The 15,864-nt window shown below is 41.7% G+C and overlaps 1 protein-coding gene across 16 annotated transcripts in view; it reads right to left on the bottom strand.

Moving 5' to 3' along the window:
* Positions 1–15,864, bottom strand: part of TRPM3 (transient receptor potential cation channel, subfamily M, member 3) — a 790,873-nt gene that overhangs the window by 334,414 nt on the left and 440,595 nt on the right. For 5 of the 16 annotated variants that reach the window (XM_006894387.1, XM_006894388.1, XM_006894389.1 and 2 more), the window contains exon 7: positions 14,491–14,565. The exons of the other annotated variants lie outside the window; for them this stretch is intronic. In XM_006894387.1, coding sequence (XP_006894449.1) covers positions 14,491–14,565 — 75 coding nt within the window. The remainder of the gene's footprint in view (positions 1–14,490; positions 14,566–15,864) is intronic. 16 annotated transcript variants of the gene reach the window in all.

The raw sequence follows: 15,864 nt of genomic DNA, 5'->3' as shown, positions 1-15,864 counted from the left end.
CTCGCACATTTCATTGTAATATTTGCTTTGTCATTCCGTGCTGTCTTTTGGAATCTTCTATTCAGCTCTTTAGTGTCTTGGATTCTTCCTTGTCCTTTGGCTTCTCTACGTTTCAGTGCAATCTTCAGAGTTTCTTAAACTCATATAAACAGAAGCCCATATCATTTTTGGGATTAATGGCAGTTCAGAGGCAGAATGCTCAACTTCCTTGGGGGGAAGGGGTTTAATTCCTGACAGCACATCTCATGCGCAGCCACCACTCATCCACATAGTGGTTTGTAAACTGCTCTGATGTTGAATGAGTTTCAGTGGAGCTTCCCGACTAAGGGAGACTGGACAGAAGGACTTGCTGATGTTTTACTCCCAGAATTCAACCTCTATAAACCTACAGATCACAATGGTACAAAGCTGTTGTGCACAAAGTTTCCATCAAGGCCACAGTCAACAATGGCAAACAACAGTAACGTCTGAACAATTTCTAGAGAGGTCTCTGGCTTGCTTTCTGTTGTTTTGTGCTGCTTCTCCTTGCTTGAAAAGCACATACTGACTTCCTACTTTCCCTGTTTTCTGGGTTCAGATTTTCTCTTCTGTGCAACTAAGCCACAGCTGCTCACTCTCCGAGATAGTCTTTCCTGCAGATCCTCCACGGGGATATAGCTCCAGAGAAGGGCTGGGTCATTAAGCAAAGGAAAACAGCAACAACATCAGCGACAGCGCAGCACCTGCATAAATCCTTTAAGGGGAGGGGGGGAGAATATAAATTTAAAGTTTTTCTCATGTTGTCGTGTATCCCTAGATAGTTCCAGAAAAGAAAGCTTTTCTATGTTTCTCTCTTCTAATAAATGCCTCGTTACACTCCATTAGTTAATCACACAGGAGTACATGAGGGGGAGGAACAGATAGGCAGCCATGGCCTGTAGGCATGAAATGGGCACTTTGGATCCTTAATCAGTGGGTGTTTGCCCTCATTCTCCTACTCAGTCATGTTTGGTGATACTGCTCCTTGGCTCCTTTCTAATGCTGCCACCAAGAAGCTCTTTGACTGCAATGATTGCTAATACCATTATTCCAGAAAGTGGGCCATCCTCATAATACACATTAGAAGGAGGCACTTTAATGACTGCTTTTAAAACCTTGATTTTAGTGTGCAAAGGACTATATTGTGTTTGGCGAATTACTACAAGATAGAGTGTATAGAAATCTCTATTTCAAGTGGTTAGCTCTTCTTATTAAGATTTGTTCTAGGATAATAGAAAGTTTTAGCAAGCATCAGAATCACCACACAGGTAATTAAACTGTAGATTGTTGGGTTCCATCCTAGCAGGCTGCTAATAAAAATGCCAGTGGTTAAAATCTATCAGCTGTCCTGTGCTAGAAAGATTGGCAATCCCCTCCCATAAAGATTTACTGATAGGTTCACTATGAATTGGAACAGGCTTGATGGCAAAGGATTTGCTTGATTCTGTGTTTCTCACTCAGTGATTCGGAATCAGTACGTATGACGTAGAAGGCAGTTGTGGTTCAGCGCTAGAATTCTTGCTTTCCATGTGGGAGACGTACGTTCACTTGCTGGACAGCAGACCTCAAATACAGACACTATTTTCATCTTTTTGTGGAACCTTGTGGGTTCATCTGTTGCTCAACAAGTTTGGCTGAAGCTTCAAGATGGAGAAAGATGAATAGCTTAGAGAGCTACTTTTGAAAATGACTAATTAAAAACCATGGGTCACAAAGGTCTGACTGATGCTGTTTTGCTGATTGTTGCCATGAGTCAAGGTCAATTTACTCTTAATTGCAAACTAATTGCAGATATAGGGCAGAGCCTGAGAGTATGTATTTCTTGTAAGCCCCTGGGTGTATTGTTGACGCTCATCTTGCAACTCTACCTGGAGGGTCACTGCCTGAAAATAAAGCTATATGGAGAGGCAATTTTTGCCTGTGAGAAGAAGTGAAATCTCAAATGTGCTAAGATAATTCAAGTCCTTGGAATATGGCTGAAACATCCATGAACAATATTTCTATAAGTGTAGTTCTAAACCAGACAGAGCAAACTTTTTCTGTAAAGGGCTCAAAAGTAAATATTTCCAGCTTTGAAAGCCAGATGGTCTCTGTTGCAATTACTCAACTCTGCTATTATAGTACAAAAGCAGACAAGGACAATCCTTAAATGAACAAGCATGGCTATGTTCCAATAAAGCTTTATTTATAAAAACAGATGGTGGTTGAATTTGACCCATGGGCTGAAGTTTGCTGACTCTTCTAACTAACATGGAAAAATGATTCATATCAGGAAACATCTGTTGGTTTGCCAACCAAGCCTGAGTATGCCAGTGAGGAATGAGGTTCTAGCCAAATTAGAAATCTGATTGATAAGGACACAGACTCGTTTTAGTCAAACATGACTGATACAACATTGCATTTAAAACATACAACATTGCAGAAAAACATGCATTCTTCCTGAAATCTACCCCTAGAGCCACCTATGTGGGATTATATAAAAATGAAGGGACTAACAATGCACCTTATTTCAGAAATACAGGGGTTTGATCACTACTGATAGTTGTCTATCTGTATTTAGTATATTCTCTACTTGATGCTCTGCCTAAAAAAAAGTAAAGAATATATTTTTGGTGTAGCAAGATTATTTATTGAGCTATTGACTTATATTTTATTTTCCAATTGTTTTGCCTTCTCATGTCTTTCCTTAGGAGAGGTTTGCATTGCTGGTCAGTACTGATCATAAAAACATTGAAGTGTGCTCTCTAAAGACAAAGACAGCTTTGTTGATGACATTTGTTAAAAAAAAAAAAACAAACCACCCCAGCATAATCCCAGTAATGTTTTATATAAGGATTAGGAGAAAGGCCATCATATAAGGGACAGGTAAAAGCAGGCAATAATGAGAAAGAATTAGCCAAAGATGGGACAGGGAGAAGGGACTAGATGAGAACTTCCCAGGCCTCAATCCACTTGACGTGTCAGTTGAATTTGGCTAAGTTCAACATTTCTTTATCTTTTTAGGAACTACGTTCCTCAACTGATTTCCCTCTCACCCCACTGTTGTTATGTGCCATCGGGTCTACTATGGCTTATAGTAACCCTTGTGAACAACAGCTCTGTACCCTGACCTATCCTGGTGCCGTATTTATCATCTCAGATATTTTCAAGCCTATTGTTACAATTACTGTATTAATCCATCCCATCGCAGGTCCTTCTCTCTTTTGCTGATTCTCCACTTTTCCAAGCACTAGCCCCTCCTAACAATGTACTCGATGTATGTGAGGTGATGCTTCACCATCCTTGCCTCCAACAGGCAAGGAGCACACTGATCACCATTTTATCCAAGACATATTTGTCCTTTTGGCAGTCCATAGGATATTCAGCACGTTTCTCCAACACCAAACTCAAAGGCCTCAGTTCTTCCTCTGTCATCCTTGGTAACTATTCAGCTTTCAGATGTATTACAGGACATTGAAAAGATAATAGCTTGAATCAGGTACACCACAGTCCTTAAACTGACATCATTGCTCCTTCAAATCTTAGAGAATTCTTGAAAGCAGATTTGCCCAATGAGAGACTTACCTCATTAGTTGCTCTTTATTTCTCTCTTTTGTGATTGGCTCCTCTCTATTCCTTTACCTATAATGTCTCAAGGCTTGCTTCTTAGTCCTCTCTTCTCCTCTGCTCTCCTCTCCATTCCTCTCCTTTCCTCTCTGTGCACTCCCTTGGTGATACTGTTCACTCATTTGGTTTCATACATTTTCTACTCTACACACTGACAACTCATAACATACACTGATCTCCAGCCCTAATCTCTCCAGTCTCATTTAAGCATGCCTCTTTTAGCATCCCCACACATCCTACGTGGTATTCATTTTGCCATGTCTAAAAGTTATTTTCTCATACCTGTCCACTGTCCTCTCCATCTCAGGGAAATGAAACACCTTATTTTTTGCCCCTCAGCCTCAAAGCAGAGGCATCATCCTTGACTTATCTCTTTCTCCATGCTCAACTGAATAGTAAATCTCAATTCCTTTACCTTCAAATTATCGTCAGATTTGACCACTTCTCACCACCTCAATGGCCACTCACCCTAGTTGGAGCCACCATCCACTTTTGCCTGGATATTTCCATAGTCTCTTAACTGGTATCTTGGCTTTCATCTCTGCCCCCTACCCCCAATAGTCTGCTCTCAGCACAGTAAGTAAAGTGATCCCATTGAAATCTATAAGTTCATTTGTTTCTTTGCTCAAGACTCCCCAAGCTCTTTATTTCAAACAAAGCAAAGGTCAAAGTCCTTGGAATTCCCTTTGTGCATTCCCTTCTGACAACTTCTCTGATTGTTCCCATCATGACGACATAGGTTTCCTGGATGCTCCTCAAACATGTTGGCTGTGCTCCATCCACAGGGTTCATTTCTTTTTAATTAGCCTTTCTCAGAAACGCTGTTCGCCAAGGTATCCACACAGCTTGTACCCTCATTTCCAAGTCTTTACTCAAATGTCACCTTTTCAGTGAAGCCTCCTCCCCTGCTCTATTAATTAATCATTCCAACACCTTTCTTACATCTATTTCCACCTTCTACATCTTCCTCTCCAAGCATACGAGGAACCAATACACTCTGTACTTTACTTATTTACTTTCTGGCTCCTTCTACATGGGTGTGAGCTGCATAAGGATGGGGTTATCCCAGACACTCTGAAGGGGAGCGGTTGTGATATAGACCTCTGGATGTAAAGCTTGCGGATACTGTGCATCAAACATCCCACTAGTTTCTGTTGACACAGGAGTTCTGTAGTTACTCATCTTCAGTGGACCATATTGCTTGGATAATTAAGATATATTGACTGAGGGATGTTAAAAGACCTTTTTCTATGTCTAGGTACCTTGTTAAAATCAGAGCTTGAGGGGAAATTATGGGGGGGGGGAGAGAGAGAGGAGAGGAGAGGAGAGAAAGAAGGAATTTTCCAGAAAGTAGACAGAATTGGAATTTGGGGTTAGATTTATTTGAATTAAGAAATAGTGACATTTCTCACATACTTAAATTTATGTATGATAATTTAATGCTCCTTGGTGTCAAGGATTCTGAAGCTTCGTCTGGTATACTTTGGGTATGTTGCAAGGAGGAACTGGTCCTTGGAGAGAGACATCATATTTGGCAGAGTGGAGGGTTGACAAAGGAGAGGAAGACCCTTGATGAGATGGATTGATTCTATGACTAGAGCAGTGGGAATGAGTGCATTTGAGATGGTGAGGTTGGCACAGGATAGAATGGCGTTTAGGACTCTTGTACATAGGGCTGCTAAGAGTCGCAAGTGACTCGATGGCACATAACAATTTCAACAACAATTTATACTTATTACAGCAAACTTTATTATTACTTAGATATTGGGATGAAGTAAATAATACAAGTTCTGCTTTGCACATGCAAAACATGTGCGAAAACAGAAAACAGAATTAAATACCATGAGTGAAGTAAACTTTCTGCTTCTCCCCAAATCTTCATGTGGGCACATCATGTTTAATTAGCACTTTCTTCCCACTCTCCTCTGTGATTTCCCAGAAAACTCTGAGTGGCTCCAGAGAGACAAGACCTGCTTCCTGAGCTCTCCCTCTGGGGGGAAGAAATGCTGCTAATGAGGAAGGGCTCAGCTCAGAGTTTTTGATGACCAGAAGTGCTGACTCTTCAGAGCCCACCTCTTCTCTCTGTTCGAGCTAAGCCTGCCTGTATTCCCCTCCTGCCTTGTGCCAGCAGGAATCACCCACAGAACTCCTTGTGCACTCAGGAAGCCAAGTTTCTTTAGCCAACAAGAGCCGCTGAGTCTTCTGCCCTGTGGCTTAGCTCAGTGTTTACCTTCTGGGCTATGGTGTGTGGAACTCTTTGCACGGCTTTTGAAATCTGGCCTCTGTGGAGAACAGGGACAGTCTGTTCAGTGAGGCAGAAGGGCTGCTTACTTGTTTCAGCTCTGAATTACCAAGAAAAATACAAAACAAAACAAAACAAAAAACACACCAAAAGAACAACGTGTGTGCTTATTTGGTCAATAGTAGGGCAAAACAACTGTGTTTTCCTCATTGGCTGGTGATCTTGTGGTGGGTGTTCAATGCTGAAAGATTTTTAATCCATTAAAACCTATGACGACTTTAGTGACGACGTCCATAAGTTTCAATGACTTGAAACGATGCAAACAGTATTTGGAAGAGATAGTCCAAACTATTACACAGTATCAATAGAGACTTTGAACAGTCTTATGATAAATTCTCCATCCTTAGAAATTTCAAAGAAATGAAAGCCTCAGCTCAGTTTTCCTTAAGAACCCTGGGGACGAGAAGCCTCTTTTTCTCTAAATACATCCTACTGCAAAATTGTTAATAAAGCAGAATAGGCCCCATTCAGTATAAGTTTTCCCCTGTTATTTTACGTTTATTTAACTTTCTAAAGTTAGTGATGCACAGCGACTGGGCATGTTGATCCTAATCTATACTGAAAAGCAGGCATGGGCAATTATCACTTTAAATAAGTCGAAGAAAAAAAATCAATAATTATCTCTTTTCTGTGTAAATAAAAAGTACCAAACTATGATGCTATGATGGCATTGACCGGTACTATACACACACACACACACACGGAAGCAGGAGTGGCATCCACTTTCTAAACAACATGCCTCTGGAAACTCTATGAACTTTTATAAAGGTCAATAGTTGTAGAGGGGCTTCAGGTCTTTTGTTCATAGTGTCGCTATGAGTTGTGCTCAACTCGATGGCTAGCAACAAAAATGTGTGTGTGTGTGTGTGTATATATATATATATATATATATATATATATATATATAGAGAGAGAGAGAGAGAGAGAGAGAGAGAGAGAGAGAGAGAGAGAGTTATTTCTTTGGACTCTAAGCTCACAAGATAGAGTTTATTTAATAACAATAAAGACTTAAGAGGAACACAAATATCCACAAGTCAACACTTTTATACTCACAAAGGAAGCACGGCTGGTGTTATTGTCTGGGCATGTTCATAGTGATTTCTTATCCTTTTACTCTTTCTATGTAATTATTGTAACATTATCTAAATTCTTTATCATATTTTTCCATACCTAAGACTTCCTATTGCATTTATATGGTTAAAATAAGAGCTAAACATAAGACCAATCCCCAATTATGGATATTTATAGTAAAAATGTCTTGAGTATCTACATATACAATCCCATGAACTGCCAAAAGAAATACGTCTTGGAGAAAGTGCAGCTAAAATGTTTCTTGGAGACAAAGATGGTGAAGCTTCCTCTCACACATTTGGACATGTTGTTCGAAGAGGCTATTTCTTAGAAAGGGACATCGTGCTTGGAAAAGTGGAGAGTCAGTGAAGAAGAAGAAGATCCTCAATGAGATGGGTTGATTGAATGTCTGCAACAGTGGACTCAAAGGTGTTGAGGATTCTAAGGATGGCACAGGATAGGATTAGAGTTCAGATCTATTGTTCATAGGGTTGCCATGAATTGTATGCAACTTTATGGCACTTAAAAACAGCACATATATGCCAGGCTTTGTGGCAGGCTTGTAGAACACCACAAATAGACAGAGGTCCTGCTCACCAGGAGCTAAGAATGTACAGATGAGGGGGAATGCTGGAGACAGGCGGAGCAAAGACAGTCACTCTACCCAAATGAGTGGTGAGTGCTATGAAAGAGGTTTGCCCAAAGTGCTATGAGATCATGGAGGACGTGTTAAACAACTGGGTCTAATGGTGGGACTTTTTAGAAGAGAATATTTTTTTAACTGTGATTTAGAAGGAGTGATTTGCAGGTTTATAGGATGAGCAGAGGATGGATTTTCAGTTCACGTTAGAAAGGGACACATCTGAAAGTATAGGTCATTTAGGAAAGATTGCAAGCAGAGTGGAACTCGTGGTCCATAAGACAGTGCATGTGATGCTGTGGCAAGACATAAAAAGAGAAAAATGAGTGGAAAAGATAGCAGAAGTTCTCTTTAAGTAGCAGTGAGACCAGAAAGTGAGTGGGCCCATTAAGAAGGTCTATGTTGTCATGACAGGAGCCTAGGAGATCTGACCAGGGACTTCACTGATTTGATACCAAAAGGCTGGTCAAACGTGGCAGTCCTTGTGTTTTTAAGGAGATCTTAGCATTTTTCTCTGGATATAAAAGGATCCGAAGGTTCTTCACAGAAGAATCAGACTTGGTTTTTGTTTTGTGTATGTGTGTATTTATGCTTTATTAACTATGCAAAGGTGTTTGTTTGACTGTGTGGATCATAACAAGTTGTGGCTGACATTGAAAAGAATTGGGATCCCAGAGCACTTAATTGTGTTTATATGGAACCTATCCCTGGACCAGGAGGCTATTGTGTGAACAGAGGAGGGGAACACTGCATAGTTTAAAATTGAAAAGGGAGTTTGCCAGGGTTGTATTCTCCTTCCATACCTATTTAATCTGTGTGCTGAGCAAATTTTCTGAGAAGCTGGACTCTATGAAGAGGATTGACATCAGGATTGGAGAGAGACGCATCAATAACTTGCATTATGCAGATGACATAACCTGGCTCATTGAAAGTGAAGAGGACTTGAAGCATTTGCTGCAGAAAATCAAGGAATGCAGCCTTCAGTATAGACTGCATCTTTTATTTTATTATTTTTGTGTGAGTGTACCGTCAAATCAGATCTGACTGGTACAGGAGGAGATTGTCCCTCCTTCCCCAGCAGAGCATCTGGTGGATTCGAACTGTGCACCTCTGGGATTGTAGTTGCAGCTCCTTACCACTAGGCCACCAGAGCTTCTTACCACTGGACCAATAGGCAGCGTCATGATGGATAGAAAGGAGATGGAAACTATCAGCAGCTTCATCTTGCTTCGATTCACAACTAACACCCTTGGTACCATCAGTCAGGAAATAAGGAGACACATTGCACTGGGAAAATCTGTAGTTAGGGACCTCTCCAAATTACTGAGGAGGAATCATGTTAGGATAGAACAGTGTTCAGATCTTTTGTTCATGGGGTCACTTTGAGTTCTACTCAATGTGACGGCACTTAACAACAACTAGCAAGCTCCAGGCCTGTGAGTCTAACTATGACATTGGGTAAGTTTGAATTCTGAGCTTGGTCCTGACCTGTCGAAGAACTGTCACCTCACATATACCGGAGATTTGAGTTATCACCTCCACAGGTGTTCTAGAGATTGAGTTGGTTCTCTTGCGTTGTGCAGAAGACTCAACCTCTGTTTTGGGTTCTGGAGATAGAGTAAGCTCCCAAGATGGAAGGCTGAACATTGGGCAAGTTTGAATACTGACATTCATCTTGTGAAACTTTCACCTCAGGATGTGTTGAAAATAGAACTAAAAACTCCTCCAGATGCTCTAGAGTCTGACCTGGAATATCCTGGGTTTTTGGAATGTGTTAAACTGATTTTTTTCTGAAGTATGGTGAGCTCCACATTTTTTGGGTTTAACTGTGACGTTGGGCAAGTTTGGTGAGCATGAACCTCGTCTGATGGTGGAGTTGTCATCTGTTGGCTCACTAGAGGATGAACCACACCTTCTTGAAGAGACTCTAGAGGCTGAGCTCGGGTCCGTGTTTCGTCAAAGAAGACTCAACCTGTGTATTGGGTTGTAGAGTAATTTCTAGGTTCACTAATTGAACTGTAACTTCCTCAGGTTTGGCTGCTGAGACTGAACCTCATCTGGAGTAGAAGTGTCACCTCAGGTTATCTGGAAGAAGGTGCGATTTTCTGTACAGTGTTCAATCTGTAAGTCTTGTTGTTGTTGTTGTTGTTGTTAAGTGCCGTTGGGTCGTAGGCGACTCATAGAGACCCTATGAATGAAAGATCTCGACACTTGGCGTGCGTGACTTTCATCCTTTTTCCAGGTTCTTAGGGTTTCCAGAGGCAAGCTATTTACGGAAGTGGATACCACTCCTGCTTCCAAGCTTGTTTCAACCAGGGAGCTCCACCAAACATGGTCCACCATGGGTAACCATTATCGCATTTGACACATCAGTGTCACAAGTGTTCAGCTTCACAGCGACCATAAGTTACCTCTGTATGGCAAGTAGACACAACAGGGCTATACGACCTATAAGACTGTTTGAACAAAAACAATGAAAAATAGGCCCGAGGGCCCTTCAGTATTTTACACTTCCAGCACACTCAAATGCTGGCCAACTCTGGGCCAGAGACCCCCAGTTTATCTGACAAGTCTGCTCTGCTGACCCCCACTTGGGGCACAGAGGAAGCCACAAGCACCTGGAACCTTCCATACCTGCCTCTCCTCAAGAAGCCAGAGGCCACGTGCAGCCGACACTAAGTCTCCCATAGTAAGTCTTAGTGTTATAATAAGATCCAGATTCTAAGGTTTAGCTGTAACAGTGTTCAAATTTCAGTTGATTTTGAAACTGGTCTGGGTGTGGAATGGTCACCTCACAAAAATCTGAAGGTGGTCCTATTGTCTTTTTGTGGGGTTGTGGGTTCAACCTCTCTGGTGTATTCTGGAGTTAGGGGAAGTTTCAGGTCCAAAGGGTTATCTGTAAAGTCACTCAGGTTTGGATGCTGAGCTTGAATCTGGTCTGCATATAGAATAGTCACCCCAAGACCATATGAAGACAGTGTTTTAGGTCTATCATGGGGCTATAGAAGAGGTCACAGCAAACTCTAGGTTCAAAGGTTGAGCACTGGGCACATGTAATGCTGAGCCTGGCACTGAACTTTTACCTCATGAACCACTGGAGACGGAGCTATGTCCCCTCTAGGAGGCTCCAGAAATTGAGCCAGGATTATTCATTCACTAGGCTGTCAAAGATTCTGTCACTCTAGGCTGTGCTAGAGCTCCCTCTCTGCTGGATTGAAGATTCTGCCTTATGCAAGGGGGCTCACCCAGTTGAGGTGGGGTCCCCGGCTGGATTGGTGAAGGTTTTAGAAGGCTCAGGAGTCTAAAGTGTGGGGCAAGTGGAAGTGCTGGGAAGACTCCACTTCTTTAGGGAGTTCTGGAGAAGGGGCAGAAGCTATCAGTCTCAAAGGGCTCTCTGTAGATGGAGCTGGTGCCTTCTCCAGAGGGGGTGGTCTGTGGATTTTGATATGTGACCTCCTGTTGAGTTGGAGGTTCTGTCTGCACAAGGGGCATCAGGAGACTAAATGGGGACCCCTGCTCAGCTGGAGAAATGCCAGTCTCCTCAGCTGGATGTGGAGCGTGAAATGGGACCTCTCACTGATTCCACCTCCATACGGGTTCTGGAGATAGAGATGAAGTCTGTAACTAGGTTGTAGAAAATCTGGCCTCTGTAATAGGTTGTAAAGTTATAGTGAGCACTACTAGATCAAGAGTGGCAGTGGGTAGTGCTGGATGCCAAGTTTCACTCAGAATTATAGATGAAACTGTCATTTCTTGCTATGTCATAGATATTGAATTACAACACTTTTTAGGTGGCTCCGGGGTCTCCTGAATATTTGATGGTGGTTCAGTCTCCTCAAGTTGCTCTGAAGGCTGAGCTGAGGCTTCTTGTTGGCCTGAGGGAAGTGGGACAGATACAGAGTAGTCTGCAGGTTCTGTTGTTGAATTATGCTGTGGACTGTAAAAGCTTCAAACTTGAGGTTGAGCTGGGGCCTCTTGCAGAGTTTAAAGATTATTCAGCCTCCTTTGTGGACACTGGAGATTGTAATGAGTCCTTCAAGTGGACTGGAAAATGATCACTCTCTATAGGTCACACTGGAGACTGAGCTGGGGCCTCCTGCAGGACAGTAGGTGGCTCCCATTCCTTCATGGACTCCAGGGGTCTCCTCTTGCTGGTTTGGGAAAGGCTAACCTCATCAAAAGGCCATTGTGGTTGTGTTCTCCTGGGCTGAAGAAGGTTGATCTCCTGCAGTTGTTTCTGAAGCTATGCTAATTTTACTATGACTTTGGACAACACTGGATGATGCTGGCTTTTACCTTGACTCATAAATGAAACTATGATCTCATGATACCCCTGTTTGTGAAGTTACTGCCTCTTTAGGGGGATTTGGAGGTTTACCAGATGTCTTGCAGGACTGGAGAGACTTCCTCACAGAGCTCTGAAGGATGAATTTGATCCTCGTGTTGTGTTGGAGGCTGTTCACACTCCTTAATGGGGTCTGCTAGCTGTGTTGGGTTATTCAGTTGCACTGAATGGTCAGGACATCTTCATTGCCACTTGGAAGCTGCGCTGAGTCTTGCCAGGGAGTAGAAGTTCCATCTTCCTTATTTTACAGTGTAAGTTGTGGCAGGTCCTTCAGTGTAATGAGACAGGATTGAGAATCCTCAGGAGGATCTGGGTCTAGAGGTTGAAGTGGGTTGTCCTTCACTGGAGATGTTTGAAAAAGAGGCTTCCGATCGCAAGCCTTTTGGGCTCTGAGCGCATCCCTTGCCGAGTAGAATTTGATGATGGCGTAGAAGTCTGGTCGGGCCACTACAGCATTTGGGAAGACGCGGACTGAATACAGAAGGCCGAATGTGGAGAACTCTGGGAACAGAAAACGAATTCTTCGTCCGTTGGCCCAGAGCTCAGATCCCACACCACCAAAGTTATGTCGTACTCCGTAGGAATCGCAAATGGAAATCAATTCCGCCATCCCATCGCCACTGCGCTTGCGTAGCAGAGTCCTGTACTAATGCGCCTGTGCAAAGTGAGCCCGCGAGTTTTAAAAAGCTGTTTTTAGAAACTGTCCGAGTCCCAGAAAAAGTACTTCCAAGATTGGAAAGGCTCTTTTCTTAAAAAAAAAAGAGGGCTCCTAGCTTGAATGGGAAATGGGTCAGATAAATGAGACTGGCAAATGCTAAAATACAGACTCTCATTAAAATGTGTTCTGCTTCATTAATTAATTAATATCCTTTCATTAATTCCATTAATGTCCTTTATAGCAATGTGACTTTTTTGTTTGTCATGTCTATGATACAGTCCATTTGTGCAAGACCATTTCATAAAATGAGAAAAGGTTAGTTGGCTAGACTATGCTATTTTCTTCATGTAATCGTAATCCTATTCAAACAGATTAATTTACAGGAAGACCCTTTAAGAAATGCAAACAACTTTAAACATGTTGTATTGAGAGTGTCTGACAAATGGTTAGTTACAATTAGAGAATTGTATTTTTTGAAGACTTTTACTACATTTTCTTGTATTTAAAGGTATCAGATTGACTGAAATAACTCGGTGAGAATGTCTCCAGAAACAATGAGATGTAATTTGCCCAGAGGAAGCTTAACTTCACTTTGAGGTTAGGTGGTTTAAACTTGGAGTTAGCTAGTCTACAAAAGTATAGCTTATGTTCATTCCACTTTCAGTGCTCCCTGGTTGAAATTCTCCTATGACATTTAATGCCCAGAATTGTTGTCTGTCTTAAGGTAGAGTTATGGCTCAATGATGAAAAGTCTCATGCCATGGTTATCCCAATGCATTTGATGATGGTGCAATGATCAAAAAGATGCCAGTGATGACAATTGAACGTCCCTTTGCCTTCCCAGCCTCCTTCATATATTCTCAGGCATAGGATGACAAAGGGAAGTCCACGAGTCACATGGAGAAAAACTGGAGCCATGGATACACGATCAGAAGTTCCTTTGTTCGCTTCTACCCCCACCTCCGTGCCACCACCCAGTTTATATTCTTCTCATGCTGATTCCCCACCATCTTGCCCTTAACCACCATCTTCTGCTCAAGGCTCAACTAATGACTAATTTTAACTATACCAATGGTTAACTCATATCTGGAAAAGCATTAATGCTCCAATAGTCATTGAATGAATGAATGACCCCAAGTCTTCCAAGGTAATGACAGTTTATAGGATTTGTTTTTGAATAAAATCAAACAGAAGTCTGTGGGTTGGAAATAAAAAAATTTTGAAACACATCAGCTCTAATTTTTACCAGTTGTGCCACTAACTAGAATTGAGACATAGGCTTAGACTCTCTAAGCTATTGTTTTATTAGAAAATGAAAATAACAATTCCCAGCTTGAAGAGTTTTGTGAATATTAAAAGATAATATATATGAGGATGCTCAGTAGCTGGAAATACTAGGACCTCAGTGAATGCTGATTTTCTTCCTTCCTAAGAATATTCTTTGTGCTATCTTTGTTGCTGTTAGTTGCTCTGGAGATGATTGTGAGTCATGGGGACCACAAATGGTCAGAAGAGAACCACAGTTGGGGTTTTCCAGGCTGTGATCTTCCTGGAAGCAGATCACCAGGCCTTGCTCCCAAGATAACTCTAGTAGTTTTGAACTATCAACCTGTAGGTTAATAGTTCACTCTTTAACCTTTATACCACGTAAGTATGTTTAAATCTTAAGATGAGGGGAAAAAATAGAGAAGAGTAGTTTCTTAAGTGTGTGCATATCTTAGAAGAAATAGAGGTAAGTAGAAGTGATAGGGAGGAATATTAGAAATTTTTAAGGAAAAGATTATATCTATGGTTAATTTTCTTGATTGGAGCATAAGGGAGAATTCAAGTGGTCCATTAATTATACTTACCAATTGGGTCTAATTGGCAACTACCCCAAAATGAATAAAACAAGCGGGAATCAAGAGAGAAAAACGGCAGGCATCCTGTCAAAAAATAAAATTCTTGAAATGTCTACAACCCAATAGTCAGATACACATTTTATTAAAGCAGGCCAGTCATCCAATTTATGTAAATTTGAACACATGATGGGAACCCAAGTGACATAGTGTCAAACAGCCTTCTGTACTAGCTGGACTTATCTCATCACTCCTTAAATAAAACAGGTCTTTATAGTCATCTCAGGGAGCACTGGTGACCTAGTCTGTAGGGAGTTATGCTACTAACTCTCTCTGGCAGTTTGAGTTCACCAGGAGCTCAAGGCAGAAAGATGGGCAGTCTCCTCCCATATGAATTACAGCCTCTAAGAAGACACCAAGAGTGTTCAGGTGGGAGTGGTCGGCTTCCAACTAGGTGGCCAAAAGCAGAGTTGTAGCTAAGATTCTCTATTTTGGAGCAAGTGTCCTTTATGATTCTGCTTCGATTGCTGACATGTAAAAAGATTAACTGATCTGATTCATGTGAAGTGCTTGTAACAGTGCTTAGCACTTAGTTGCCCTCAATAAATATTAGTTGCTACTAATATTAATTATAGAGAGCTCTGGTGGCCTAGTGGCAAGAAGCTACACTGCAATCTCAAAGGCATGCAGTTCGAGGCCACCAGCTGCTCCATGGGAGAAGGACTGGAAATCTCCTCTCGTGCTATTAACTGCTTCTGAAAACCTACTGGAGGGTCAGCTATGGGTCAGTTGGTATACAACAACAACAACAACATTATGAGTATTTATCTTTCATTTTTGTGTTTTCGGGGTTAGGGTAGGATCTAGACTCCTCTACAAAGCATTTTTAAGAATTCTAAAAAAAAAAAGCCATATACATGGTTGATTGCTACTTTTAACATAAAAGAACTGCAATTTTTTGGAGGCCACCACATTTTCCCTCCTCTCTTTCAAGAGGAACCGAAACAAATTCAAAGTTGTCAACTGACATGTGAAATGTTACATTTATTGAACAGATTCCTGCGTTCCCCTGTCTTTTGTCTTCCTTTGTCAAATTGCATCAGGTGCAAATTGAGTACACGCATAGCTAACCCTCCAGCAGGTTTCCAGAAGCAGTGAATCCCATCAGAGGAGACTACTCATCTACTTTCTGTAGAGCAGTTGGTGGATTTGAACCACATGTCTCTGGAATTGCAGCACAACTTCTTACCACTAGGCCACCAGCGCTTCTTTAACATTCATAGTTGGTGATAACTGGAGGTAGGGCATGGTCAAAGGATAACTGTTAAATTAGAGGCAGGATCTTAGCCCACTTTTTACAGAAAGTCTTTTGGTAACTCCTCAGTG

Source organism: Elephantulus edwardii, unplaced genomic scaffold, assembly GCF_000299155.1.
Source record: "Elephantulus edwardii isolate Elephantulus edwardi_28Jun2011 unplaced genomic scaffold, EleEdw1.0 scaffold00141, whole genome shotgun sequence".
Classification (NCBI taxonomy): domain Eukaryota; kingdom Metazoa; phylum Chordata; class Mammalia; order Macroscelidea; family Macroscelididae; genus Elephantulus; species Elephantulus edwardii.
This window is presented reverse-complemented; position numbering and strand designations above follow the sequence as displayed.